The sequence below is a fragment of the Salmo salar genome, chromosome 02 (assembly GCF_965601325.2).
Source record: "Salmo salar chromosome 02, fSalSal1, whole genome shotgun sequence".
Taxonomy (NCBI): Eukaryota; Metazoa; Chordata; class Actinopteri; order Salmoniformes; family Salmonidae; genus Salmo; species Salmo salar.
Genome location: NC_138292.1, coordinates 46,920,741 through 46,948,690, shown reverse-complemented (window position 1 = coordinate 46,948,690; position 27,950 = coordinate 46,920,741). Strand labels below are relative to the sequence as shown.

The 27,950-nt window shown below is 41.9% G+C and overlaps 1 protein-coding gene across 1 annotated transcript; it reads left to right on the top strand.

The window, feature by feature from the left end:
- Window positions 1–6,822: 6,822 nt before the first annotated feature.
- LOC106584098 (fasciculation and elongation protein zeta-2) lies at window positions 6,823–26,448 on the top strand. Its single transcript, XM_014168966.3, is given in 10 exon segments — window positions 6,823–7,113; window positions 7,115–7,171; window positions 7,173–7,256; window positions 8,027–8,135; window positions 8,342–8,455; window positions 8,810–8,945; window positions 9,095–9,222; window positions 24,176–24,251; window positions 24,447–24,512; window positions 25,465–26,448. Coding segments are annotated over 10 exon segments (1,053 nt in total). The 5' UTR covers window positions 6,823–6,886; the 3' UTR covers window positions 25,521–26,448.
- Window positions 26,449–27,950: the final 1,502 nt, after the last annotated feature.

The following is a 27,950-nucleotide window of genomic DNA, read 5'->3' as shown; positions in this document are numbered from 1 at the left end:
GAAGACATTGTCTGTCCTTTTGAGTTTTGAAACAGAACCTTTACCCGATAAAGTCATGTTAGGATATGTCAGATATCAAGTGAGTCCAAATAACTTGTGCCGAAGCCACTAAGGTGTTTCAGATGCCAAGCTTATGGTCATGTTGCAGCAGTGTGTAGGAGGGAGATTAGGATATGTGAGAAGTGTGCAGGAGAGCATGGGACGAAGGAATTTGTAGTATCGACGGGAAACACTGAGTGTCAATTGTGGGGGTGCCCGTATTGCTGGGGATCAGAAGAGAGAGAGAAAGGTATGAGAGAGAGAAAGGTTGAGGTTGCCAGGGTCAGAGTAGAACAGAAGGTGCTGTATACTGAGACAGTGAAGAGAGTAGAGGATGATTGGTCAAGGGTGAGTACTAGGCCTAGGCCAATACAGATACAAATTTGTTCTTCAGTAAGGTTTGCTTCTTAGCATTCATTGCCATGGTTATCAGCTGTACCACAGAAATGGAATGAAAATCACAGAAAATAGATGTTATGGTGGCATCTGCAGAGAAGTACTTGGGTGTACAAGGTTTTACGAAGTGTGTTGAACAAAAGAGTCCCTTTCTCCCAGTCCATTGGCCTGGTGTAGGATCAGTTAGGGTCAAAGTAGTGGAATGGGGTGGTGATGTAGATTTGTATTAAATAGTGGTATATACAGTACCAGTCAAAAGGGTTTTTGTTTATTTTTACTATTTTCTACATTGTAGACATAAAAACTATGAAATTACACAAATGGAATAATATGGTAACCAAAAAAGTGTTAAACAAATCATAATGAATGTTATATTTTAGTCTTAGATGTAGCAACCCTTTGCCTTGATGACAGCTTTGCACACGCTTGGCATTCTCTCAACCAGCTTCATGAGGTAGTCACCTGGATTGCTTTTCCAACAGTCTTGAAGGAGTTCCCACATATGCTGAGCACTTGTTGGCTGCTTTTACTTCACTCTGCGGTCCAACTCATCCTAAACCATCTCAATTGCGTTGAGGTCGGGTCATTGTAGAGGCCAGGTCATCTGATGCAGCACTCCATCACTCTCCTTCTTGGTCAAATAGCCCTTACACAGCCTGGTGGTGTGGATGGCGTATCGCTGCAGAATGCTGTGGTAGCCATGCTGGTTAAGTGTGCCTTGAATTCTAAATAAAACACAGCACCCCCACACCATCACACCTCCTCCTCCATGCTTCATGTTGGGAACCATACATGCAGAGATCATCCGTTCACCTACTCTGCCCTTCCTGCAGGCTCATCCTGATATGACCCTCCAAAGACATGGCAGTTCTCAAATTTGGACTCATCGGACCAAAGGACAGATTTCCACCAGTCTAATGTCCATTGCTCATGTTTCTTGGCCCAAGCATGTCTCTTCTTCATATTGGTGTCCTTTAGTAGTGGTTTCTTTGCAGCAATTTGACCATGAAGGCCTGATTCACGCTGTCTCCTTTGAACAGTTGATGTTGAGATGTGTCTGATACTTGAACTCTGTGAAGCATTTATTTGGGCTGCAATCTGAGGTGCAGTTAACTCTAATGAACTTATCCTCTGCAGCAGAGGTAACTCTGGGTCTTCCTTTCCTGTGGCGGTCCTCATGAGAGCCTGTTTCATCATAGCGCTTGATGGTTTCTGCAACTGCACTTTTCCGTATTGACTGACCTTCATGTCTCAAAGTAATGATGGACTGTTGTTTCTCTCTGCTTATTTGAGCTGTTCTTGCCATAATATGGACTAGGTCTTGTTAATTGAAATTCCAGATGACTACCTGATGAAGCTGGTTGACTGGTACTGTATGTGTAGGGTTAGTTGGTGGTGCAGTATTTTCCTTTTCCCCCTTCCTTTTTTATTGTTTTATCACAAATGTAAATTGATTGACCACACAGTACTGCACAGTAGGTGGCAGTATGCACAAACAAAATGTGTGAACGCAAAGATACCAAAGAAGAAGTATACATAAGGCTTTGCATTTAGTCCAAAAAGTGTATTACTTTGCTGTGTTTTTTTGCATATTACTTTAGTGCCTTGTTGCATACATATGCATATTTTTCTTTTCACTCTGTTAAGTTAGTATTGTGGAGTCACTACAATGTTGTTGATCCATCCTCAGTTTTCTCCAATTACAGCCATTGAACTCAACAATAAAATCACCAATCACCAATCACTCATGGTGAAGCTGTTTCCTTCCTGTCCTGCAGCTCAGTTCAGAAGGACGACTGCATCTTTGATGTGTCTGGGTGGTTTAATACATCATCCACAGCATAATTATTAACTTGACCATGCAAAAATATATATTCAATGTCTGATTTGTTATTGTTACCCATCTACCCTTCTTTATGAGGCTTTTGAAAAGCTCCTTTGTCTTTGTAGTTGAATCTGTGCTTGAAATTCAGACTGAGGGACCTTACAGAGGAAGGGGTAGTCATTAAAAAATCATGTCAACCCCTATTATTTCACACAGAGTGAGTCTATATAACGTATGTGATTTGTTAAGCCAAATGTTACTTCTGAACTATTTTAGTTTTGCCTAAACAAATGTGGTGAATACTTATACAATGACTCTATTTTATTTATTGAATTTGTATAATTTGTAAAATTTTCTTTTCACTTTGACATTCTGGAGCATTTTGTGTAGATCAATGACAAAAACAATGCAATTAAATCTATTTCAATCCCACTTTGTAACTCACATTTATTTATTTTTTGATCAAGGGGGTGTAGACTTTCTATAAGCACTTGTACATATATAAACTCAGCAAAAAAATAAATGTCCCTTTTTCAGGACCCTGTCTTTCAAAGATAATTCATAAAAATCCATATAACTTCACAGATCTTCATTGTAAAGGGTTTAAACACTGTTTCCCATGCTTGTTCAATGAACCATAAAAAATGTATGAACATGCACCTGTGGAACGGTCGTTAAGACACTAACAGCTTAGGCAATTAAGGTCACAGTTATGAAAACTTAGGACACTAAAGAGGCCTTTCTATGGACTCTGAAAACACCAAAAGAAAGATGCCCAGGGTCCCTGCTCATCTGCGTGAACGTTCCTTAGGCATGCTGTAAGGAGGCATGAGGACTAACGATGTGGCCAGATCAATAAATTGCAATGTCCGTACTGTGAGACGTCTAAGACAGCGCTACAGGGAGACAGGACGGACAGATGATCGTCCTCGCAGTGGCAGCCCACGTGTAACAACACCTGCACAGCATCGGTACATCCGAACATCACACCTGCGGGACAGGTACAGGATGGCAACAATAACTGCCCGAGTTACACCAGGAACGCACAATCCCTCCATCAGTGCTCAGACTGTCCACAATAGGCTGAGAGAGGCTGGTCTGAGGGCTTATAGGCCTGTTGTAAGGCAGGTCCTCACCAGACATCACCGGCAACAAAGTTGGCTATGGGCACAAACCCACCGTCGCTGGACCAGACAGGACTAGCAAAAAGTGCTCTTCACTGACGAGTCTCGTTTTTGTCTCACCAGGGGTGATGGTCGGATTTGCGTTTATCGTCAAAGGAATGAGCGTTACACCGATCGTTACGCTGGAGCAGGATCAATTTGGAGGTGGAAGGTCCGTCATGGTTCGGTGTGTCACAGCATCATCGGACTGAGCTTGTCATTGCAGACAATTTCAACGCTGTGAGATACAGTGAAGACATCCTCCTCCCTCATGTGGTACCCTTCCTGTAGGCTCATCATGACATGACCCTCCAGCATGACAATGCCACCAGCCATACTATTCATTCTGTGAGTGATTTCCTGCAAGACAGGAATGTCAGTGTTCTGCCATGGCCAGCGAATAGCCCGGATCTCAATCCCATTGAGCACGTCTGGGACTTGTTGGATCGGAGGGTGAGGGCTAGGGCCATTCCCCCCAGAAATGTCTGGGAACTTGTAGGTGCCTTGGTGGAAGAGAGGGGTAACATCTCACAGCAAGAACTGGCAAATCTGGTGCAGTCCATGAGGAGGAGATGCACTGCAGTACTTAATGCAGCTGGTGGCTTCACCAAATACTGACTGTTACTTTTGATTTTGACCCCCCCTTTGTTCAGGGACACATTATTCCATTTCTGTTAGTCACATGTCTGTGGAACTTGCTCAGTTTATGTCTCAGTTGTTGAGTCTTGTTATGCTCATTCAAATATTTACTCATGTTAAGTTTGCTGAAAATAAACGCAGTTGACAGTGAGAGGATTTATTTTTCTGCTGAGTTTATATATCCTAAATATAGTTTCAACTTTGTGAACAAGGAGAGGCAGAGTTTGCTCTCTGAAAGGTTTCTTCAGTCATTGCCTGTATATTGGTCTCAAAACACTGGTTGGTCACGCAGTCTTTCTATTTCCCACACTCTATCTGGACAAGTCTCTCAGTCATATTGTTTGGCTACTTTTCACTCTCATATGCATCACAAATGCTATTGTAACATTTATATCAATGAATACCTGTCGCAGTAGTACAAATATTAGACTGCGATTGCATTGTTTGATTAATTTTTTGGATTAATAAAGTGAACGGTGGAACTTACTGCCATCACACCCATTCTCCATTACTCTTTAATGCATTTTGGATGTCAGAGATTCCATTGCAGAGTAGTACGCAGCCTTGCTTGAGTTACAAAGTAAAGGTGACTTGAGAATAGAAATTACACATGGTACTGCCAAATTACCAGATATTGGTACTGCTTTGTTTAATACTGGCAACTATATGCATACTGGGGTATAATGTCCAGCTAGAGGCAAATGAAGCAATGGCCTTTGCTCTGGGCTCATTCAACCAGAAATCTAATGAGGAGCATCTCTACAAAGTTCTTAACTTCAAGTACAAACTGCTTCAGGTGAGCTCGCCAGAGTTTCACCTAAAATTGGGAGTGTATGCTGAGCACACACCTTTTGGTTGTATTGTTATAGAAATTGTCTAAGGTTCTGCTGTTTGTGTTTTCCATTGGTCATGCTGTAATGATAATGGTTGTCAGGGATAGCTGTAGCCTACTGTATGTTGTTGTTAATTGAATGATTGTTACTGAGCCAATGAACTTTTTCTTGCCATTACAGATCATGATTGGAAAGGAATTCATCTTGAATGCACGGATCAGACTAACCAATTGCAAAAAGGAGAGGTGCAGAAAGATAGTCCCTCTGGCACTGATAAAGCAATGGTAAAAAACGAAGGTAAAGTGTTTATCACTGCAAAGATTACTCAGTTATAATAGCACCAGACTAACACAGTAATAGCCTATAGGACAACATAATTAACAATATGCAACACCTTACTTGACACCCAGCATCATAACACGTTATGACACGGTCATAACCATGTCATAACAGCTGACATAACTTGTCATAAACTGTCATAATATGGTCATAACACTGTCATGACACATATTTAAATCTGTTGTGACATATATTGCGTTGTTTTATGGCTGGTTATGACACCTACATAAGAGTGTTAAAACCCACAAAACCTACCACGGTAGTTATTTTATGGCTGCTTATGACACCTACATAAAGGTTTCAAAACCCACTAAACCTACCACACAAGACAAAACAATCCATTTACATTTTACATTTGAGTCATTTAGCAGACACTCTTATCCAGAGCGACTTCCATTACACCATAGTCTACTTTTCAACATTATGTTTATGTTATATAACATTTACTGAAATTGACCATATTAAATTATTATTGTAATTGCGCACACATTGATGTCAGACATGCACCTGCCCCAATGCTCTGTTGCTGATGACTGGGATGAATGCAGGAGCAGATTTCAGAAGCAGGGCAAGACACCCTTTTTTTGACTGATGACTGACATAACGGCATGTATGTGATTAGCCTATATGATTATGATGGTCATAATGCTTCTTGACAGTATCATAAAGTGCATTTTCTTAGTTCAAGTAAAGTGGCACAGGATAGTCATAATGCTTCATGACAGTGTCATAAAGTGTATTTTCTACAAGTTATTTAAAATATGATGAAAAAAAAAACATGACCGTAAAGAATTCATTACAACAACAATAAAGGACTTAAGAAACACATTTTCAAACAAAAGGAAACTTCTTGGCAGGGAAAAAAGACATTTGAATAAATGTGGGTTTTCACACTCTTATGTAGGTGTCATAGCCAAACATAAAATAACGCAATATATGTCACAACAGGTGTAGATATATGGGTCATGATAGTGTTATGACCATAATATGACAGGTTATGACAAGTTATGTCAGCTGTTATGTCATATTATGACAGGGTTATGAATGTCATAACGTGTTATGAAGCTGGGTGTCAAGGAAAGTGTTAGTATGAAAGAATTATGTTTTAATGCATGTGTTGTGCATGTGTTGCATGCATGTGTTGTTTGCAAACTAATGTAAAATTAGTCCCTGAAGCATCAACATATTTAGTCATTCTCTGGTGACTGGTCTGAATTTTGATTGTAGCCTAGCTAAGCTACTATTATTGTGTAAATGTCATTAAATTCCATAGTTTGGGTCTTGGGACTACAAATTATTTAATGTTCTAGATTATTGAAAATAAACTGCCTTATATTTTGTTTGGCCTCTATCTCTGTGAATACATTTGGTTACGTTTTTGTGCCAAAGGGTCATTTTGTGAGAGGGAAGCCCGGCCTGAAAGGAACCCCTGGCACCATTTTCCTTTGACCTTAGTGTTCAGTGATTGCAGATCTGTAAAACCCAGAGAAGTGTAAGCACTAAGGCGTAGTCTCCCCGAATGTTGTTATATTACCATATTGCTTGCGCCTATCCCGTTTTTAGAGATCTGCAAACGCCAAGAGGTTAGGACCTTGGAAGTGGCGAAAAATAGTTTTCAGACCGGTCCAAAGAAGCACAACTCCCACCGGAGGATGCTGTGTCCTGACATTCCGTCGTCGCGTACATCATTCATCAGAGGCACTTTGGGTGCAGCCATGCCGGCGCACCTTGCACATTTCGATGACGATTGGCACGATTTTAAGGAATTTGAGCCGGTCTCAGTGCAGGGGACTCGGATGGACCGAGTAAACTTGGTTGTCGAGCAGGTGACAGGCGTTCTGAGGGTCCTTCCAGAGCTCAACAACAGCTTTTCGTGGCGAAATAAGCAGCTTCAAGTCCACGGAAGATCTGGTGAACGATTTAGACGAGAAATTGACAGTGTTTCCGATATTTCAACACCCAAACGGAGAACATTGCCCCTGTAAACATTATCACCGAGGATACAACATTGAGGAACGACGAGTGAGTATGCGAAGTGACTCCTGGCCAAAGTTAGTTTGTAACAACACCGTTCCTCCCTTGCAACATGCTATCACATGTCAATGTCGCGCCCTGCACAGTAGCGTCCAACTCATACATGCTGTCACGAGTATTGATGGTTGATTCAAGCTGCCGACATTCAACATTGTATCAGATAAGCTTATATCATATTTACACCTATTCGAGAATATTGCTATAGGCTTACAGTAATGCTACATTCATTTCACTAGAAGTTTACGTTTATAATTATGCTTTTTTCCCCATGCATTATTGTTGCTATGCACGTACTGTCTGTTGTGCTGATGACTTGTCAATAAGCAACGTTAGCAATTACCCTTCCCTGGAGTTCAGAATAAATAGGACAATTCACATTTATCCCCTCCTAAAAGATGAAAGATTTGGCTCATGCCTTGTGTAGAGATAGTTGATCCCACTAATCTGTTTGTGGTTAATAAATAGTTTCCCCAATACTATGCTGTTTATAAATGATGGATTAGTTATTAATGTCTCACCCTTCCCCTTTTCACTATTCATAATACTGTCTTAAAGCGGTGCGACTGTAGCATTATCAACAGCCCAAACATATCGCACAGCTGGCAGATTAGTCCTCGTTACATCTTACTGCTTCCAAGTGTGGTGTCATTATGACAAATATAACCACTTTTGACTATTATTAGAAGTTAGCTATCACTTCTCTACATGAGCTTTTGGTGTTAACTTTCATGTGTCTCTCGTCTCATTTCCCCCCACAGGATCTGGAATGCTCTCGCAGATAATTATGGTCATGTCATGGCAGTGGATCGGAAACAGTCTCGAACGCGCTCCCTCCATCTCCCCACTCTAAACCTCAAAGACAAACCAGTGAGTCAAGTTCTTGCTTCATAGAGGGCTCTTTCTTTGCCCCTTTCCTTTCATCCCCACTCTCTCTCTCTCGCTCTATCCCTATTCCCTACCCCTCTCCCTGCCCCTACCTTCCTGTCCAATCTGTTTATCGCTCCAATCTAAAATTCAGAATTCATTGTGCCAGGATTTAGTTTAGATTAAATCCCCTACCCCTGACCTGTCAGAGGGTGGATGATGTAACACAGGAGCTGTCTGACGATGAGCTGAGGGAACAGATGGACATGCACACCATCATCGTCTCCTGCCTCAATGACGAACCCCTCTTCACCACAGAACAGGTAGGGCTAGCCACCAATTGACCAACCTACCAAACCCACAGCTCTGCCTGGAATAGCCCAAAACTGACCTGCACTTTATCAAAGATAGAATGCAGTGTAGCAGATCTGGGTATGAGGCTTGTGCCTGTTGCTTGAATGTGCTTCACATAGACAGGTGACAGGTGAACTGAGCCTGTGTTTGTGTGTTAACCAGAGTTGGGGTCTATTCGATCGACATTTCCAGTCAATTCAGGAATACAATTTCATTCCAAGGATTGGAATTGCACCACATGGAGAAATTTTATGTCCAATGCAACAGACAGGAATAGAAATGGAACTGATCCCAAATGTGTGGTGTTGCCGTGTGTACTGTAGGTTATTGAAGAGATAGAGGAGATGATGCAGGACTCTCCTGACCTGGGGGCAGAGCAGAACCACCCCTTTCAGTCAGACCTCTCCACGCTCTCTCTGGACATCCAGCGCCCCAGAACAAACCACAGCTATGAAGAGCGTGAGTATATCTCTGTCAGTTAGGTGTGTGTGTGAGTGAGTGTGTTTGTGTGTGTGCGCATGTGTGTGTGTGTAAATGGTGGGAGGGGGAGGTTGAATGTGTGTTTGCATTGTTATGCTACATTTCTGTGTGTGTGTGTGTGTGTGCAGGAGAGAGGACCCTGTGTGTAGCAGAGCTGAATGAGCGGCTAGAGGAGGTGGAGATGGCCATCAGACATTACAGTGAGGAGCTGATTCAACACCTGGCCCTCAGGGACGAGCTGGACTTTGAAAAAGAGGTGAAGAACAGCTTCATCTCTATCCTGATAGATGTGCAGAATAGACAGAAGTAACACAGGGAACTTCTGAAGAAAAATAGAAAAGTCCCGCAGGGCCGACCAGAGAGAACACAAGCACTAGGATCAGTGAGTGACACCATCCATGCTGTGCGTGCACACACACAAACACACACACACAATTCCTGCTGATACACTGTTTTATGGCATTGCTTAGTAACCTTTTAATGTATTCAAACCTTATACAACTTCTTTCTTGCTTGTACAGATGTCCCCCTGTATTACTATCTTGATACCTTATTACTTCACTCTTTTTACAAACTAATTTCCTGGTTTATTGTTTTGGGGATATTGACTTTTTAAACCTTGCACATGGTTCCTCCTATTTTCATCTGCTTGTTTCCTGTTTGTGTGCCTCTTACTTCCAATTTCTCTACTTCACTTCCTACCTCTCTAGCGCTTTAGCATGTTGGGGCTCTCCTCTGCCATTCAAAATGGCATCCGGCAAACTTTTGGGAGTGGTGGGAGTGAAAGACAGGTGCCTATATTTCTCTCTTACGCTCTGTCTGTTGCCCTCTTCATTGGTGCTGTGTGTGTTTTTGTTGGTCAACTAGATGGTAATTGTACATTAAGTACAATTGGTAGGATTAAAACGATTTTTGTGGTAGTGGTAGAAGTTTAAAACATTTTACTTTACTATTTAAAGCAAAGCAGTTGCATATAGTCAAAGTTTAATGAAGTAAAATAATTATTTTGATTAACTACTATATCAACCATATTAATTTGGATTATGGGCAGTTAGATCACAAAAATGTCTCAACTACAGTTGTTGCGTGTGAAAACGAAAAGAAGAAAGACAAAGAACAAAGCGATCTTTTGTTAAAAGATGGGAATAAAAAGCAGGATCATGTGGACAACACTCTTAGGAAAGCAAAGAAACTCTGAATCAATCATGCTGTGGGTTTCAGATAAATAGATGCACGATTTACGTTTGTAAAATGTTTTGTGTGAAGGAAGTTTGATTTTAGGTGAATGATGATGTAATGATTAGAAAGTTGTAAGCTTTTATTTTGGTAGAGAAATATCTAGTGGTGACAACTCTTTAAAAGTATTTATGTGGTAGTTGATGAACTACAGTGCTTTTAGAACGTATTCACACCCCTTGACTTTTTCCATATTTTGTTGTGTTACAGCCTGAATTTTACATGGATTAAGTTTAGATTTTGTGTCACTGGCCGACACACATCACTAGTTACTCCACAATACTAACCTAAATGACAGAGTGTAAAGAAGGAAGCCTGTACAGAATACAAATATTCCAAAACATGAATCCTGTTTGCAATAAGGCACTAAAATAAAACTGCAAAACATGTGGCAAAGAAATTGACGGAGCTTGAAGAATTTAAAAAAGAATAATGTGCAACCCTGTGGCATCCCCATAGAGACTGCCAGAGGTCCGGACAACAGGCCCTCCGATTTGACACACTGAATTCTATCAGAGAAGTAGTTGGTGAACCAGGCGAGGCTGTCATTTGAGAAACCAAGACTATTGAGTCTGCCGATGAGGATGTGGTGATTGACAGAGTCGAAAGCTTTGGCCAGGTCAATGAATACGGCTGCACAGTATTGTTTCTTATCGATGGCGGTTAAGATATCGTTTAGGACCTTGAGCGTGGCTGAGGTGCACCCATGACCAGCTCTGAAACCAGATTGCATAGCGGAGAAGGTGCGGTGGGATTCGAAATGGTCGGTAATCTGTTTGTTGACTTGGCTTTCGAAGACCTTAGAAAGGCAGGGTAGGATAGATATAGGTCTGTAGCAGTTTGGGTCAAGAGTGTCCCCCCCTTTGAAGAGGGGGATGACCGCAGCTGCTTTCCAATCTTTGGGAATCTCAGATGACACGAAAGAGAGGTTGAACTGGCTAGTAATAGGGGTTGCAACAATTTCGGCAGATCATTTTAGAAAGAAAGGGTCCAGATTGTCTAGCCCGGCTGATTTGTAGGGGTCCAGATTTTGCAGATCTTTCAGAACATCAGCTGACTGGATTTGGGAGAAGGAGAAATGGGGAAGGCTTGGGCGAGTTGCTGTGGGGGGTGCAGTGCTGATGACCGGGGTAGGGGTAGCCAGGTGGAAAGCATGGCCAGCCGTAGAAAAATGCTTATTGAAATTCTCAATTATAGTGGATTTATCGGTGGTGACAGAGTTTCCTATTGTCAGTGTAGTGGGCAGCTGGGAGGAGGTGCTTTTATTCTCCATGGACTTTACAGTGTCCCAGAACTTTTTTGAGTTTGTGTTGCAGGAAGCAAATTTCTGCTTGAAAAAGCTAGCCGTGGCTTTTCTAACTGTCTGTGTAAATTGGTTTCTAAGTTCCCTGAAAAGTTGCATATCACGGGGGCTGTTCGATGCTAATGCAGAACGCCACAGGATGTTTTTGTGTTGGTTAAGGGCAGTCAGGTCTGGAGAGAACCAAGGGCTATATCTGTTCCTGGTTCTAAATTTCTTGAATGGGGCATGCTTATTTAAGATGGTGAAGAAGGCATTTAAAAAAAATAACCAGGCACCCTCTACTGACGGGATGAGGTCAATATCCTTCCAGGATACCCGGGCCAGGTTGATTAGAAAGGCCTGCTCGCTGAAGTGTTTCAGGGAGCGTTTGACAGTGATGAGTGGAGGTCGCTGACCCATTATGGATGCAGGCAATGAGGCAGTGATCGCTGAGATTTTGGTTGAAAACAGCAGAGGTGTATTTAGAGGGCAAGTTGGTTAGGATGATATCTATGAGGGTGCCCGTGTTTACGGCTTTGGGGTTGTACCTGGTAGGTTCATTGATCATTTGTGTGAGATTGAGGGCATCAAGCTTAGATTGTAGGATGGCTGAGGTGTTAAGCATGTCCCAGTTTAGGTCACCTAGCAGCACGAGCTCTGAAGATAGATGGGGGGCAATCAGTTCACATATGGTGTCCAGAGCACAGCTGGGGGCAGAGGGTGGTCTATAGCAGGCGGCAACGGTGAGAGACTTGTTTTTAGAGAGGTGGATTTTTAAAAGTAGAAGTTCAAATTGTTTGGGTACAGACCTGGATAGTAGGACAGAACTCTGCAGGCTATCTCTGCAGTAGATTGCAACACCGCCCCCTTTGGCTGTTCTATCTTGTCTGAAAATGTTGTAGTTAGGGATGGAGATTTCAGAGTTTTTGGTGGTCTTCCTAAGCCAGGATTCAGACACAGCTAGGACATCCGGGTTGGCAGAGTGTGCTAAAGCAGTGAATAAAACAAACTTAGGGAGGAGGCTTCTAATGTTAACATGCATGAAACCAATGCTATTACGGTTACAGAAGTCATCAAAAGAGAGCGCCTGGGGAATAGGAGTGGAGCTAGGCATGAAGCTCCCGATGCACAGTTCTGGTGCTGACGTTGCTTCCAGAAGCAGTTTGGAACTCGGTAGTGAGTGTTGCAACCGAGGACAGAGGATTTTTATGCGCTACGCACTTCAGCACTCGGCTGAGCCGTTGTTCGCAGCTGAGCCATTGTTGTTCCTAGACGTTTCCACTTCACAATAACAGCACTTACAGTTGACCGGGCAGCTCTAGCAGGGCAGAAATTTGACGAATTGACTTGTTGGAAAGGTGACATCCTATAACAGTGCCGCATTGAAAGTCACTGAGCTCTTCATTCTACTGCCAATGTTTGTCTATGGAGATTGTATGGCTGTGTGCTCGATTTTATACACCTGTCAGCAACGGGTATGGCTGAAATAGCTGAATCCACTGACTTGAAGGGGTGTCCGCATACTTTTGGCCATGTAGCGTGTATTAACAAATTAGGGCACATAAGACACCTGTCTGATTCACGCTTGTCTGAGTGGACTTATCCATTGCAGAGGCCGCAGGGATGGCACACCAGTATCACCAGTAGTACATTTACTGTTAATTCCCATCATTTCTAATCTACAATGTTTGTTTGGTTACGGTAATTTCTGTTAATGCACTCAACATATTATTATTATTACAGTCTTACTGTTGTCACAGTTGTCATTGTAAGAGTGGACACGTTTGCAGAGCACACAACCTAGGCTGTGAGAAAAAAGTTTTGGTTTATTTCATTCCATTTACAAGTTGTCAATTTATTAATTGTCTTTTGTTTGGAGCACTCCTGTCAATCTTGAGTAAAGGACACGCAACTGATTACGCATATAGAATTAGGACTAGTCTACTTCTTAGTCTGCGAGCAGATATAGGCCTATAATTGTGCCCATTTGAGGATATAATACTATTTATGATTGTCTTAACTTACCATCACTGTGGAATTTCTGAAAGTTATTTTGTCTTCGCCTCAAGCAGCGAGTAGACAAAGTCTGTTTATACATCCATTGAAAATGGTAGTTGTTCCTCAACACAGCCTATTTGAAAAATCTTTACAGCTCGCTCCCTTTCGATTACCACTCAGCATGAAAGGGGAAGAAATGTATTGCTCTGATCCGGTGGAAGCGTCATAAAATAGGTCTACCTGATTACTTCTTATCCCTTGTGCAAAATAGCCTGCAGCTGTGTCTGTCTGTCTAGAGCTCACTGGAGCTGAAAACTCTGAGGACCCAGAATATTTTATACAATGTTGCAAGTTAGCTAGCAGGAGCTTCAGGCCTGACCAAATTAATACAATAGCTGACACAATGTTTTAAGTTCCTTGCAGACAGGTCATGCATAGACAATGTGATTTAGATTATATTTATTTTTATCAGGATGGCTTTAAGTAGACTATTTTTACATATTGGCAATGGAAATAAAAGTTACTTTTAGATTTGTATCATTTTTATTCAGATATAATTAAATTTACCACACAACATTGATTTTGAGATATAAAGACTTTATTATAAATTAAATTAAAATGTTCCATGAAAATGTGCATATGAAAATCATAACTGGCATGCAGAGCGGTAGAAATGGTATGATAACTTGGCACTCCAAATGGAAAAGGTTGCCATCCGCTGGTGTAGCCTATTACCGGCAAATTCAGGAGCTTAACAGCCGAGGCAAATCTGCGAAAGCCAGCAGCAGCGGGCAACGGGAGGAGGAAGGTCGGGAACAGGTGTTTTTCTTCTGGTTAGGCTATATTGATCTCTGGCTCTCTCTTTAGTAATTTATGTGTCTTCATTTTTAATCGCAGTGCTTAAAGCATCAGACAAGCTCAGAAGCTTGTAATAATTTCAATCACTATAGTTGATTTTATTTAAACATAGGACGTGGAAAAATACAAGTACATTTTTTTTCGACCAATCAGACGACTCTTGGTCAACTAAGATTTGTTTTAGTCGGGGACAGCCCTACACTGTATGTAGAATAGATTTGTATGTAGACCTACTGATAGCTAGCTGTAAGTCTAGCTAATAAATGAACTCTTTAGGCAAAAAGTACATTTCCTGAAGTAAATGTGGTTTGTTTGCTAGATTGATTTAAAGTATGTATGGTTTTGAAATATGCTATAGTAGTGGTAGTGCCTGCGGTAGTACTGGTGGTGACTGATTATAGTTGAAAAAGTACGTAGATGAAAGCTAAGATAGTCTGAAAATATGATAGTTGGTTTGGTGTATCTAGCTTGAACAGTTCAAGAGTTACAATTATTGTTGGTGGGTATTATATGCTAATTTATGCTAATTTAAGTGGTTAAAATGTATAGTGCAGACCAAAGCTAGTGCGAACCAGAGCACACCCAGGGCCAGAGCTGTACCAGAGCTAGTGCAGACAAGAGCAGTAGTTGTGGTCAGTAGTTGTGTGGTTGTGGTCAGTGGTTGTGGTCAGTGTCTAAACTACAGTTGTTGCATGTGAAAACTGAAAGAAGTGCAATGAGAAGCAGGGTTGCCAGGTCAGGCTTACATTTCTAGCCCAATGACCTCTCAAAACCAGCCCAAAAGGCCTGAAAACTAGCCCAATGAATTTTTTTACTGCAAGAGAGGAGTTGCCATACCTAGACAATAAACAATTTTTCCATAACATTATCGAGACAAGAAGGAATATCATACTAACTTGTAAAATTAGGGTTTCCTCAAAATAATAATTATTGCAAGCTATGACATGATGTAATAAAGAATAGGAATATGTGACAAGAGAAAAGATAATTCCGTTAGCTGTGGTATAGGGGCCATATTGTTATTATAAACTGTTTACCAACGTAATTAGAACAGTACAAAGTAATGTTTTGTTATACCGTTGGTATATGTCTGATATACCACGGCTTTCAGCCAATCAGCATTCAGGGCTCGAACCAGGTTTATAATTGTAAATAAATCCCCTTCGTGCATGTGTATAACAATAGATAAATCCTACAGAAGAGTTTGAGTGATGAAAGTTGGACAGAGGATCTCGAAATCTCTGAGCAAGAAACACTTGGACGAACATAAAAAAACGAATGTTAGGCTTTTTTCTGGCAATTGGGCTGTTATTATGTGCCAGGTGTTAAGACTACAAACTGTCATTGACTTGTCATTTCAATAGGCATAGGCTTTAGACTCAAATCTGGGTTTTTGATTCTAATTCAATTTTACCATAGTTTGCTGAGATAAAGGCAGGTAGCCTATAGCCCCTGATAGGCCTACATCTCATTTCAGATAGTCTACAGTAGCCTAGACAAGATGTAGGCAAGATGTAAATGAACGATTGAGCAGCTTGCTTAGTTCAAATTAAGACACATTTATTCAACATGAATAGCGAGGCGATTTCGCAATAAGAAGTGCTTGTTTCCCCAATAGCCGGCTGGAATAGGCTACTGAGAATGGGGTCATAATTTCAATCACTGAATTAAATATTAATAACATATAAATGAACTTAATATGCTTGTCAACAACAGCCAGTGTTGATTTTTTTGAATGGGTTTTACCTGTAGCCTAATCTGACGATAGTTCATAATAACACAAGGCTACACCAACAAAGTTATAGGCTATTTATTAAATTGGTTTGCCAGCACCACAAGCGGCACAAAGGCTACACAAGCGGCACAAATTGATTTGAAATGACTCCAGTGATATCGTCATTTCAACATTTCAACAACATTTATTGTATCAAATGGTAGCCTACAATGTCATATACATTAATATGTTTACTTGATGGCCAACAGAGGCAAATGTATAATTCTCCACATTTAGCCTAATGTCAGTTTCATTGAGGACATTCCCCCGTAAAAAAGAACCAGGCGAGGTAGTTCCATAACTTCCTTTAAACATTTCTACTTGGGCAGCCCCTGAGACCCAAGAACTGAGTATGCATAAAGCACTTTGCTTGATACCTAAGCAGTCAACATTAGAATGCAGTTTAAACCACCTCCAAGCGGATTTATGTAATGCGTTCTAGTGCGTTCCCAGTCATTTTCCAGTGCTTTGTCTCCATTATTTATTGATGTTCATCAGTTCTAGAGTATTAATATGTTTTATGGAAAAAGGTTTGGAAATAGGTGTCTCCATAATGACAATCTAAATAGCCTACCTACAACGGTAAAAAGTTGTCACAACGTACCCGCGTGCTAGAGGTCGACCGATTATGATTTTTCAACGCCGATGCCGATACCGATTTCTTGGAGGACCAAAAATAGCCGATACCGATTGATCGGGCGATTTTTTTATTTATTTATTTGTAATAATGACAATTACAACAATACTGAATGAACACTTATTTTAACTTAATATAATACATAAATACTATCAATTTAGCCTCAAATAAATAATGAAACATGTTCAATTTGGTTTAAATAATGCAAAAACAAAGTGTTGGAGAAGAAAGTAAAAGTGCCTTGTAAAAAAGCTAACGTTTAAGTTCCTTGCTCAGAACATGAGAACATATGAAAGCTGGTGGTTCCTTTTAACATGAGTCTTCAATATTCCCAGGTAAGAAGTTTTAGGTTGTAGTTATTATAGGAATTATAGGACTATTTCTCTCTATACGATTTGTATTTCTTATACCTTTGACTATTGGATGTTCTTATAGGCACTTTAGTATTGCCAGTGTAACAGTATAGCTTCAGTCCCTCTCCTCGCTTCTACCTGGGCTCAAACCAGGAACACATCGACAACAGCCACCCTCGAAGCAGCGTTACCCATGCAGAGCAAGGGGAACAACTACTCCAAGTCTCAGAGTGAGTGACGTTTGAAACGCTATTAGCGCCCACCCGGCTAACTAGCTAGCCATTTCACATGGGTTACACCAGCCTAATCTTGGGAGTTGATAGGCTTGAAGTCATAAACAGCGCAATGCTTGAAGAATTGTGAAGGGCTGCTGGCAAAATGCACAAAAGTGCTGTTTGAATGAATGCTTATGAGCCTGCTGGTGCCTACCACCGCTCAGTCAGACTGTTCTATCAAATATCAAATCATAGACTTAATTATAATATAATAAACACACAGAAATACGAGCCTTAGGTCATTAATATGGTCGAATCCGGAAACTATCATCTCGAAAACAAAACGTTTATTTTTTTCAGTGAAATACGGAACCGTTCCGTAATTTATCTAATGGGTGGCATCCCTAAGTCTAAATATTCCTGTTACATTGCACAACCTTCAATGTTATGTCATAATTACGTAAAATTCTGGCAAATTAGTTCGCAACGAGCCAGGCGGCCCAAACTGTTGCATATACCCTGTGTCACGGATTTCGTCGTGGTGTTGAAGAGAAGACCAAAATGCAGCGGGTATGTGGATACTCATTCTTTTAATGAAAATAATCGAAGCATCCACAGGGAAAAACCAAAACAATAAACAGTACTCACGACTAGACAGTGTAGCATGCTCAATAAACGCAGTGCTCACAAACAATTCCCCACAAACACACAGACAAACACACCCAACTAATATAGGACTCCCAATCAAAGGCAACACCACACACCTGCCTTCAATTGGAAGTCCACCCCAATTAACTCTACATAGAACAACCCAACCTAGACAGAACATACAAAACACAACTCCTTCTGCCACGCCCTGACCAAAACTTATACACCTACTCCACCTGCTGGTCAGGACGTGACACCCTGACTCTGCGTGCAATGAAGGTAAGAGAACTGACAATTTCACCTGGTTAATATTGCCTGCTAACCTGGATTTCTTTTAGCTAAATATGCAGGTTTAAAAATATATACTTTTGTGTATTGATTTTAAGAAAGGCATTGATGTTTATGGTTAGGTACAGTCGTGCAACGATTGGGATTTTTTCGCAAATGCGCTTTTGTTAAGTCATCCCCCGTTTGGCGAAGTTGGCTGTCTTTGTTAGGAAGAAATAGTATTCACACAGTTCACAACGAGCCAGGCGGCCCAAACTGCTGCATATACCATGACTCTGTTGCAGAGGTGACACATTTTCCCTAGTTAAAATAAATTAATGTTAGCAGGCAATATTAACTAAATATGCAGGTTTAAAAATATATACTTGTGTATTGATTTTAAGAAAGACATTGATGTTTATGGTTAGGTACACATTGGAGCAACGACAGTCCTTTTTTGCGAATGCGAAAATACCGATTACCGATTGTTATGAAAAGTTGAAATCGGCCCTAATTAATCGGCCTGTCACAACGTCCACAGAAGGTGGCGCCCCTCCCCGGTCGGGTGGTGCTCGGCGGTCGTCGTCGCCGGCCTATTAGCTGCCACCGATCTATGTTTCAGTGTCTATTAGTCATGTCTGTTTTTTGGTTGCACCTGTGTCTTGTCTGTCATTAGTAGGGGGGGGGGGGGGGGTATTTAGTTTGTCTGTGTTTAGTCAGGATTCGGGCGGGATTGTTCTATGTTACGTGTGGTAGGGGTTGTATTGATTTAACGTAGTTGCTTTTACTACGTATTCGTTTAGGCATTAGGGTTGCCGGGCTGCGCCCCGTTTGACTTTTAGAGTGGAGCTGCAACTCGTCATTTGTCTTTTGTGCACCCTGCCTTATATGTGGATTTTGCCCCTTGGCAGTATTAAATACGTTTTGCTCAAACGGATCTCAGTCTCCTGCACCTGACTCATCCTACAGTGTTTTATCTGCCCGTGACACAGCCATTCCGATTAATTGGTCGACCTCTACCGCATGCTGCTCTCGCTCGTGTCGCTCACCTGACTCAGCCAATAACTGTAGTGCTCTCTCAACACACATACATACATACACCCCTCTGGCTCTCCCCACTACTCAATCACTCAGCAACAGCCTGTCTCACTGCCTGACAGTCAGGAGCAGGTCACGGTGAAATACACTGCTCAAAAAAATAAAGGGAAAACTTAAACAACACAATGTAACTCCAAGTCAATCACACTTCTGTGAAATCAAACTGTCCACTTAGGAAGCCACACTGATTGACAATACATTTCACATGCTGTTGTGGAAATGGAATAGACAACAGGTGGAAATTATAGGCAATTAGCAAGACACCCCCAATAAAGGAGTGGTTCTGCATGTGGGGACCACAGACCACTTCTCAGTTCCTATGCTTCCTGACTGATGTTTTGGTCACTTTTGAATGCTGGCGGTGCTTTCACTCTAGTGGTAGCATTAGACGGAGTCTACAACCCACAAAAGTGGCTCAGGTAGTGCAGCTCATCAAGGATGGCACATCAATGCGAGCTGTGGCAAGAAGGTTTGCTGTGACTGTCAGCGTAGTGTCCAGAGCATGGAGGCGCTACCAGGAGACAGGCCAGTACATCAGGAGACGTGGAGGAGGCCGTAGGAGGGCAACAACCCAGCAGCAGGACCGCTACCTCCGCCTTTGTGCAAGGAGGAGCAGGAGAAGCACTGCCAGAGCCCTGCAAAATGACTTCCAGCAGACCACAAATGTGCATGAGTCTGCTCAAACGGTCAGAAATAGACTCCATGAGGGTGGTATGAGGGCCCGACTTCCACAGGTGGGGGTTGTGCTTACAGCCCAACACCGTGCAGAACGTTTGGCATTTGCCAGAGAACACCAAGATTAGCAAATTCGCCACTGGCGCCCTGTGCTCTTCACAGATGAAAGCAGGTTCACACTGAGCACGTGACAGACGTGACAGAGCCTGGAGACGCCGTGGAGAACGTTCTGCTGCCTGCAACATCCTCCAGCATGACCGGTTTGGCGGTGGGTCAGTCATGGCGTGGGGTGGCATTTCTTTGGGGGGCCGCACAGCCCTCCATGTGCTCGCCAGAGGTAGCCTGACTGCCATTAGGTACCGAGATGAGATCCTCAAACCCCTTGTGTGACCATATGCTGGTGCGGTTGGCCCTGGGTTTCTCCTAATGCAAGACAATGCTAGACCTCATGTGGCTGGAGTGTGTCAGCAGTTCCTGCAAGAGGAAGGCATTGATGCTATGGACTGGCCCGCCCGTTCCCCAGACCTGAATACAATTGAGCACATCTGGGACATCATGTCTCGCTCCATCCACCAACGCCACGTTGCACCACAGACTGTCCAGAGTTGGCGGATGCTTTAGTCCAGGTCTGGGAGGAGATCCCTCAGGAGACCATCCGCCACCTCATCAGGAGCATACCCAGGTGTTGTAGGAAGGTCATACCAGCACGTGGAGGCCACACACACTACTGAGCCTCATTTTGACTTGTTTTAATGACATTACATCAAAGTTGGATCAGCCTGTAGTGTGGTTTTCCACTTTAATTTTCAGTGTGACTCCAAATCCAGACCTCCATGGGTTGATAAATTGGATTTCCATTGATTATTTTTGTGTGATTTTGTTGTCAGCACATTCAACTATGTAAAGAAAAAAATATTTAATAAGATTATTTCTTTCATTCAGATCTAGGATGTGTTGTTTAAGTGTTCCCTTTATTTTTTTGAGCAGTATATATATGTTTTAAGAGAAATGCTATGGCGGTTGCGGTGCAACTGTGAAATAGCGCAAAAAGCCGCAACCCGTGAACAGTACATTTTCACCCGCAACATCGTTTTCAAAGTAGCCCAATTTGGCCAGAAAACCGCGAACATGGCAACACTTATGAGAAGTGATTGGGTGAAATATGAAGAGAGTGAACGGTGGCTGTTGTTTTCCAAGGCAGTTGTTGCTAGGTAACAGTTTCCTTTCCTGGTCCCTCCATGGCTAAAGCCAGTGTGAGAAACATGCTAATAAACATTTGTGCTTTGAAACTAAATAAATACTGCACCCACAGCACACTAGACAGAGAAAGGAAAGTGTACTTCAAAACGTGATTCAGTTTTATTGGAATATGCAGCTGTTGTTGGTAAGTAATGCACCTGCTAGCTTCTGACATTTACTAACTGCATCTATAAAGACAGCAGTTGATGGGTTCCTAAAACAGCTCTATCAATTGATTGGTAGATGCTATTGTAACGAGCATTGTTGTCACGTCCTGACCATAGTAAGTTGTTCATTTCTATGGTAGAGTAGGTCAGGGCGTGACAGGGGGGTGTTTGTCTATTTTTGTATTTCTATGTTCAGTTTCTAGTTTTGTATTTCTATGTTGGTGTTGTTTGGGTTGATCTCCAATTGGAGGCAGCTGATCCTCGTTACCTCTAATTGGAGGTCATATTTATGTTGATGTTTGTCCCACCTGTGTTTGTGGGTGATTCATTTTGAGTAGTGTGTTTCCCTCTCCATGTCACGGTTTGTTGTTTTCGTTATTTCAAGTTTTGGTGTTTTGCAGGAGGTAATGGCAGGGGACAAGACCCTGCCATGAAAGCAGGTGGAGACAGCGAGGGAGGAACGGTGACATTACGAGGAGCTAGCCCAACGAAGGAAGCACGAGAGGCATCCCCCCCCCCAAAAAATTGGGGGGGCACACGGGAAGTTTGGCAGAGTCAGGATGGAGACCTGAGCCAACTCCCCGTGCTTACCGTGGGGAGCGAGTGACGGGGAAAGCACCGTGTTATGCGGTGATGCGCACTGTGTCGTCAGGGCGCACTCACAGGCCGGTGCGATCTGTGCCCGCGCCCTGCATTAGTCGAGCTAGGTTGAGCATACAGCCAGAACGGGTTGTGCCAGCTCTACGCTCAAGCTCTCCAGTGCGCCTCCACGGCCCAGTATATCCTGTTCCTGCTCCCCACACTCGCCCTGAGGTGCGTGTTACTAGTCTGGCGCCTCCTATGCCTGCCCCATGCATCAGGCCTCCAGTGCGCCTGCCCAGTTCGGGGTGTCCTGTTCCTGCTCCCCGCACTCACCCTGAGGTGCGTGTTACTAGTTTGGCGCCTCCTATGCCAGCCCCACGCATCAGGCCTCCCCAGTCCGGAGCCTCCAGCGACGCTCCTCAGTCCGGAGCGTCCAGCGACGGTCTGCAGCCCAGAGCCTTCAACGGCGGCCTGCAGCCCAGAGCCTTCAGCGGCGGCCTGCAGCCCAGAGCCTTCAGCAGCGGCCTGCAGCCCAGAGCCTTCAGCGGCGGCCTGCATCCGAGACCCTTCAGCGGCGGTCTGCAGCCCAGAGCCTTCAGCGGCGGCCTGCAGCCCAGAGCCTTCAGTGGCGGCCTGCAGCCCAGAGCCTTCAGCGGCGGTCTGCAGCCCAGAGGACCGGCTGCCTCCAATTGGAGATCAACCCAAAAAACAACAACATAGAAATAGAAACCTAGAATATAACATAGAAATAGAAAACATAGAAAACCACCCAAAAACACCCCCTGTCACGCCCTGACCTACTCTACTATAGAAAATGACATCTTACAAGGGTCAGGACGTGACAGCTATTCCTAATCCGTTGCTAGATTTGAATAGCAGAGAAGTAGACGAAAACGTCACACCCTCTAACTTTTTGTCTAAAGTGGTACAAATTTCAGATGTTTATAAAAATGTTACAGAAAATGTTGTTGAATCGGTTACTAAAACAACTTTTCAGAATAAGATATTTTTGTTCCGCATTCAGATTTGAAAAGCAGAGAAGTAGAGGAAGATTTCATATGCTCTAACTTTTTGTAATAGTTGTTGACCGAGTGTATAAATTAGATGATTTGTGTAAAAAGTTGCGTCGTTTCATTTACAGTGAATTTTGGGATTGAGGATTTCAAAATGGGGCCTTTAGAATGTTGAGGAAATTGCCATGAAAGTGGATGGAGGACAAAAAAAAGTATAACTTAAAAAGTATAAAATATATAAAAAAGTATCAAATATATTTAAAAAAAAAAAGGTTGTCTACACGTTGTAATGTGTCCACTGTGTTTCTAGCTTGAACAGTGCTAAATAATAATAACAAAAAGTCTGAAGTACGACGAAGATTTAAAGTCTGGACTTTTGCTTCGCAAGTCCCACCTAAAAATGCTGATCCACCCAGCTTCACATTTCCATAAACTGAACATAAATTACTCGCTGTCTCACCTCTCCATAGGAAATGGCTAAACATATCCCCCCCCCCCCCGCTGTATTTAAGAAGGAGTCTTAACAAACATCACTATGTTAACTGCCTTTCTACAATGGTTGCCCACTTCTACTCTCATGGAGCAGCAATTGAACAATTGTATTTAGCATGTACAGTGCCTAGTGAAAGTCTTCACACCCCTTGCACAGTTTGCTAAATGTTCTGCCTTAAAATTACTACACAATTTCAATGTAAAGGAAAATTATAGAAAATGTTCTTAATTAATTAGAACACAAAACAAAGATGCCTTGATTGCATATGTCTTCACACACCATAGTTAATACTTGGTGGAAGAACTTTTGACAGCCATTACAACAGTGAGAGGAACATTGGTGTAAAGTTGGTAGGATCTCATTCAAAATTATTCACAGCTGGCTGCCAATGGCTGCCAATGGTGGTTCCACCAAGTATTAACTCTGGGGTGTGAAGACATATGCAATCAAGACAGTTTTTTTTATTGGTATTAATTGGAAAATGATCTATAATTCTTCTTTCACTCTGAAAATGTGGGATAGGCTGTGTAGATCAGTAGGAAAACAATATAACGTGGAATTGAATTAAGGCAGAAAAATGTGAAATGTGTACAAGGGGTGTTTACACTTACACTAGGCACTGTACTTATACTCTCTATTTTTCTCTGTTGTTTCTACCCCATGGTCTCTCTTAGTATCTGACAACAGTCATTCCATATGAGAAGAAAGGAGGTCCACCATCGGTGGAAGATCTTCAGATCCTTACCCAAAGTAAGTGGCACCTCTCAGGTGCAGAGCATTTATCCTCCACACATCAAATGAATCTTGAATAAATACAAACATTTTGTGCTAGTTCAAATACAGGGTACAGTTGTTTATCTAGTGTTATAGATGGTTGACATCCCGTGGTCAAATACATTCCTGGAATAAATATAATTTTCTGATTGGTTTGCGTTTCTGTTGCAGTCCTGCACGCTATGAGAGACGACAGTGACAAGGTGCCCAGGCTTCTGACAGACTACATTCTCAAAGGTGAGTACACTCAGCCTCTCCCTATGTACATTTGAACATTAGTAGGCTATATTACAGGGATTTATGTGTTATTGGTGTACAGTTGTCTCTGCATCGTTTTGTAGAATTCAAGAGCATAACGGTTATTGATAACTCATGATTTTCATTAGGCTATTTTAAGCTAGGCTTTTCTACTGTTTAAGTTGTTGTGCCTTTTCTTTTGTGTATATGGTACAGGGCAATTTACTGTTGAGTGATCTCCTTTTTCATTTCTTTAAAAAAATGTCTCTCCATTCTTCGTTTTCTGTTCAATGTCTCGCTGCATTGTACTTGCCAGCTGTGGTGTGAGAGCCATGGACAGAGAGGTTTGTGGCACACATTCACAGACACTGTATTGTGTGGTGTAGTTCACTCATTGCGGGAGAGCACCCAGAGTGGCCAGTGAGCTTTAGTGTACTGTAACCGTACCCTGTCCTTGTGTCCTGTCACTGCCCCCAGCCCCTCACTGTCACACTGCTGCTGTTTAGGGTATGGTAGACCCCATTGCCGCTCCCGTTGGTGTCACAAAGTTATCCCTGACCCATGACCTTGCTTTGCGTAACCCTTCACATCTTCAAGTGATCCCAAATGGACCTGATGGGTTCCCCTGAAACGCTCCCTGGGAATCACTGCTCTTACAGCCATTGGAACCTATTTCTCTTTCTGGGCTCACTGAATACTAAATGGATGTATTGGCATATTGTGTATTTTTGCCGTTGCTGTTTCAAGTGTGTTTGGATTCCTTGAGGCTGTTTTCCTAATCAAAACCTAGATAGATACAGGTACTTGGTTATTTTATTTCTCCAGTTTTACTATTTCATTCCGTTTTTCTCCACCCAAGCCTGTTCTATTTCTTACTTTATATTTTCCCGTAGTTGCCTAACTGGCATTCACACATAGTCTCAGCCATACTCATTAATATGTGTTTCCACAGTGCTTTGCCCAACAGAGACTGGAAGGACAATAACGGACATTTTGGAAACGAGGTGAGGGATCTGGTTTCAGTGTCAACAAGCAAAATGAAGAGGACTCAGTCAGTGTATAAAAAATTAAAACATAAGCACACTTAATTTATTCTTTATGATGCATGGTATTTTACCTCAAGTTGCTCCTTTTTGTGTAACAGCCATAGATGTTGTATACCTCGATCAGTTTTTAATTTTCTCTGTGTTGAGCATAGTGATTTCCCAAACCTTGTGTATTTGACAACTTCAAGTATTGTTTTATTGTTTTTACTTTAAGTGCAGTGTAAAATACAGTACTCAAAGTCATTAGAAAGATACTCATACATTCTAGTGTAGCATCTACTGTATGTGGCTGATTTCAACAGCCTTTTGGACGATAGGGGGCCTTACTTTTTTGGCCCTGAAGTAAGATCGAAGCTACTCATATCCAAAGGGTTGTGATTTCATTTGATTAACCTAATCTGAAGGTCTCAGAAACGACTGAGCACTTGTAATATCAGGGATATGAAACATTTTAGGTTTGTTTAAAAGTGCTTAAATACATTTCATTAATAAAATAAACCTTGAACTAACATGGCCTCCCTAAAAGCACTGCACATATATTTTTTTAGTCATAGCTAAATACTGTAGTAGTACCATTGTTGTCATACTTAGAAGGAATTGCAAAGGTAATGTGAACAGAACTGTAATTAATTACAGAGCACTGATGTGACTACTAGCTATGCATTTGAGTAAATAATGACTCACTGAAGCCCTGAATCAGAGGCACCATGCAGCCCAGACCTGGCCAGTCTATGAAGGCTGTGCACACAAGCTGGGCGTTATTATATTTCTATACACAAGAAATGAAGATGCCTTTTTATTTGCACATTTGTAAATGACTTATTTTTAACCAAATGTTATTATACTGAGCTACTTATCTGCTAAAAGTATAAAGTCAAATGTAAACCCAATTTAATCTGTTTTTGTTTCATTACTGAGTCAACTCACTTTTTTTTCTCTCCTTGCTCATACAGCATACTCCAGCTGTCCGTCAATGATAATGATATGGAACAACATAGACAACTTATTTAGTTATGCAACCCTGCATTTAACAGGCAGCCATGCTCTTTCAATGCCACTTTACTCTAATCCTCATTGGAACATGGGGAAATCATGAAGCTAGTGTTATATTGAACACAAAACATAGACAAATAACTCATTTTTCCAACTCCAACTAGGAGAAAAACATTAGAAAGAGGAACAACATATATGGATCCAATGGTTTGTGCAAATGTGAGAGAGATGGCTTCTTCAGTACCAGTGTCTTTCACTTCACCAGTAGGCCTATAGATACTTGAGGATAAGAGTAACTCACACGTGCGTATAATACACGTGAAATACAAAAACAAACACACTCCAAAACACACTGTTGTTGAGGTGAGAGAAACCAGATCAACTGAATGAAAGGGTATTTTGGCAGCTAGGCCAAGCCAGTAGGTAGCTACCAGTGGGAACATGATTGCATGATGAGTGAGACGATAAATGCCAAATCAGGCCATGTGACAACCAAACCAACACATGGCACCCCATGAAGAACTAAAAGATACCACAAGAATATCACTATTGTTTAGAATGAGAATGAAACGCAAAGATCATGTCTAGAGATAATATCACTGCTTCATATTATATCCAAATGGAGTTACATTTCAAGATAGGAAACTGATATTCATATCTGAGATGATCAAATTCTCATCATGGACACACAAGGTAAACTGAGATAAACTCATTCACAATTGCTAAATGGAGTATATGAATGGAGACATGTCATGACAGAATATCTCATGTTAAATAGAGGCCTCAGCTGCAAAAAGCATATGAAGAATTTCATACCAAAATGAAGTCGGAAGTTTACATACACTTAGGTTGGAGTCATTAAAACTTGTTTTTCAACCACTCCACACATTTCTTGTTAACAAACTATAGTTTTGGCAAGTCGGTTAGGACATCTACTTTGTGCATAACACAAGTAATTTGTCCAACAATTGTTTACAGACAGATTATTTCACTTATAATTCACTGTAACACAATTCCAGTAGGTCAGAAGTTTACACACACTAAGTTGACTGTGCCTTTAAACAGCTTGGAAAATTCCAGAAAATGATGTCATGGCTTTAGAAGCTTCTGATAGGCTAATTGACATTATTTGAGTCAATTGGAGGTGGACCTGTGGATGTATTTCAAGGCCTACCTTCAAACTCGGTGCCTCTTTGCTTGACATCATGGGAAAATCAAAAGAAATCAGCCAAGATCTCAGAAAAGAAATTGGAGCACTCCACAAGTCTGGTTCACCCTTGGGAGCAATTTCCAAACGCCTGAAGGTACCACATTCATCTGTTCAAACATTAGTACGCAAGTATAAACACCATGGGACCACGCAGCCGTCATACCGCTCAGGAAGGCGTTCTGTCTCCTA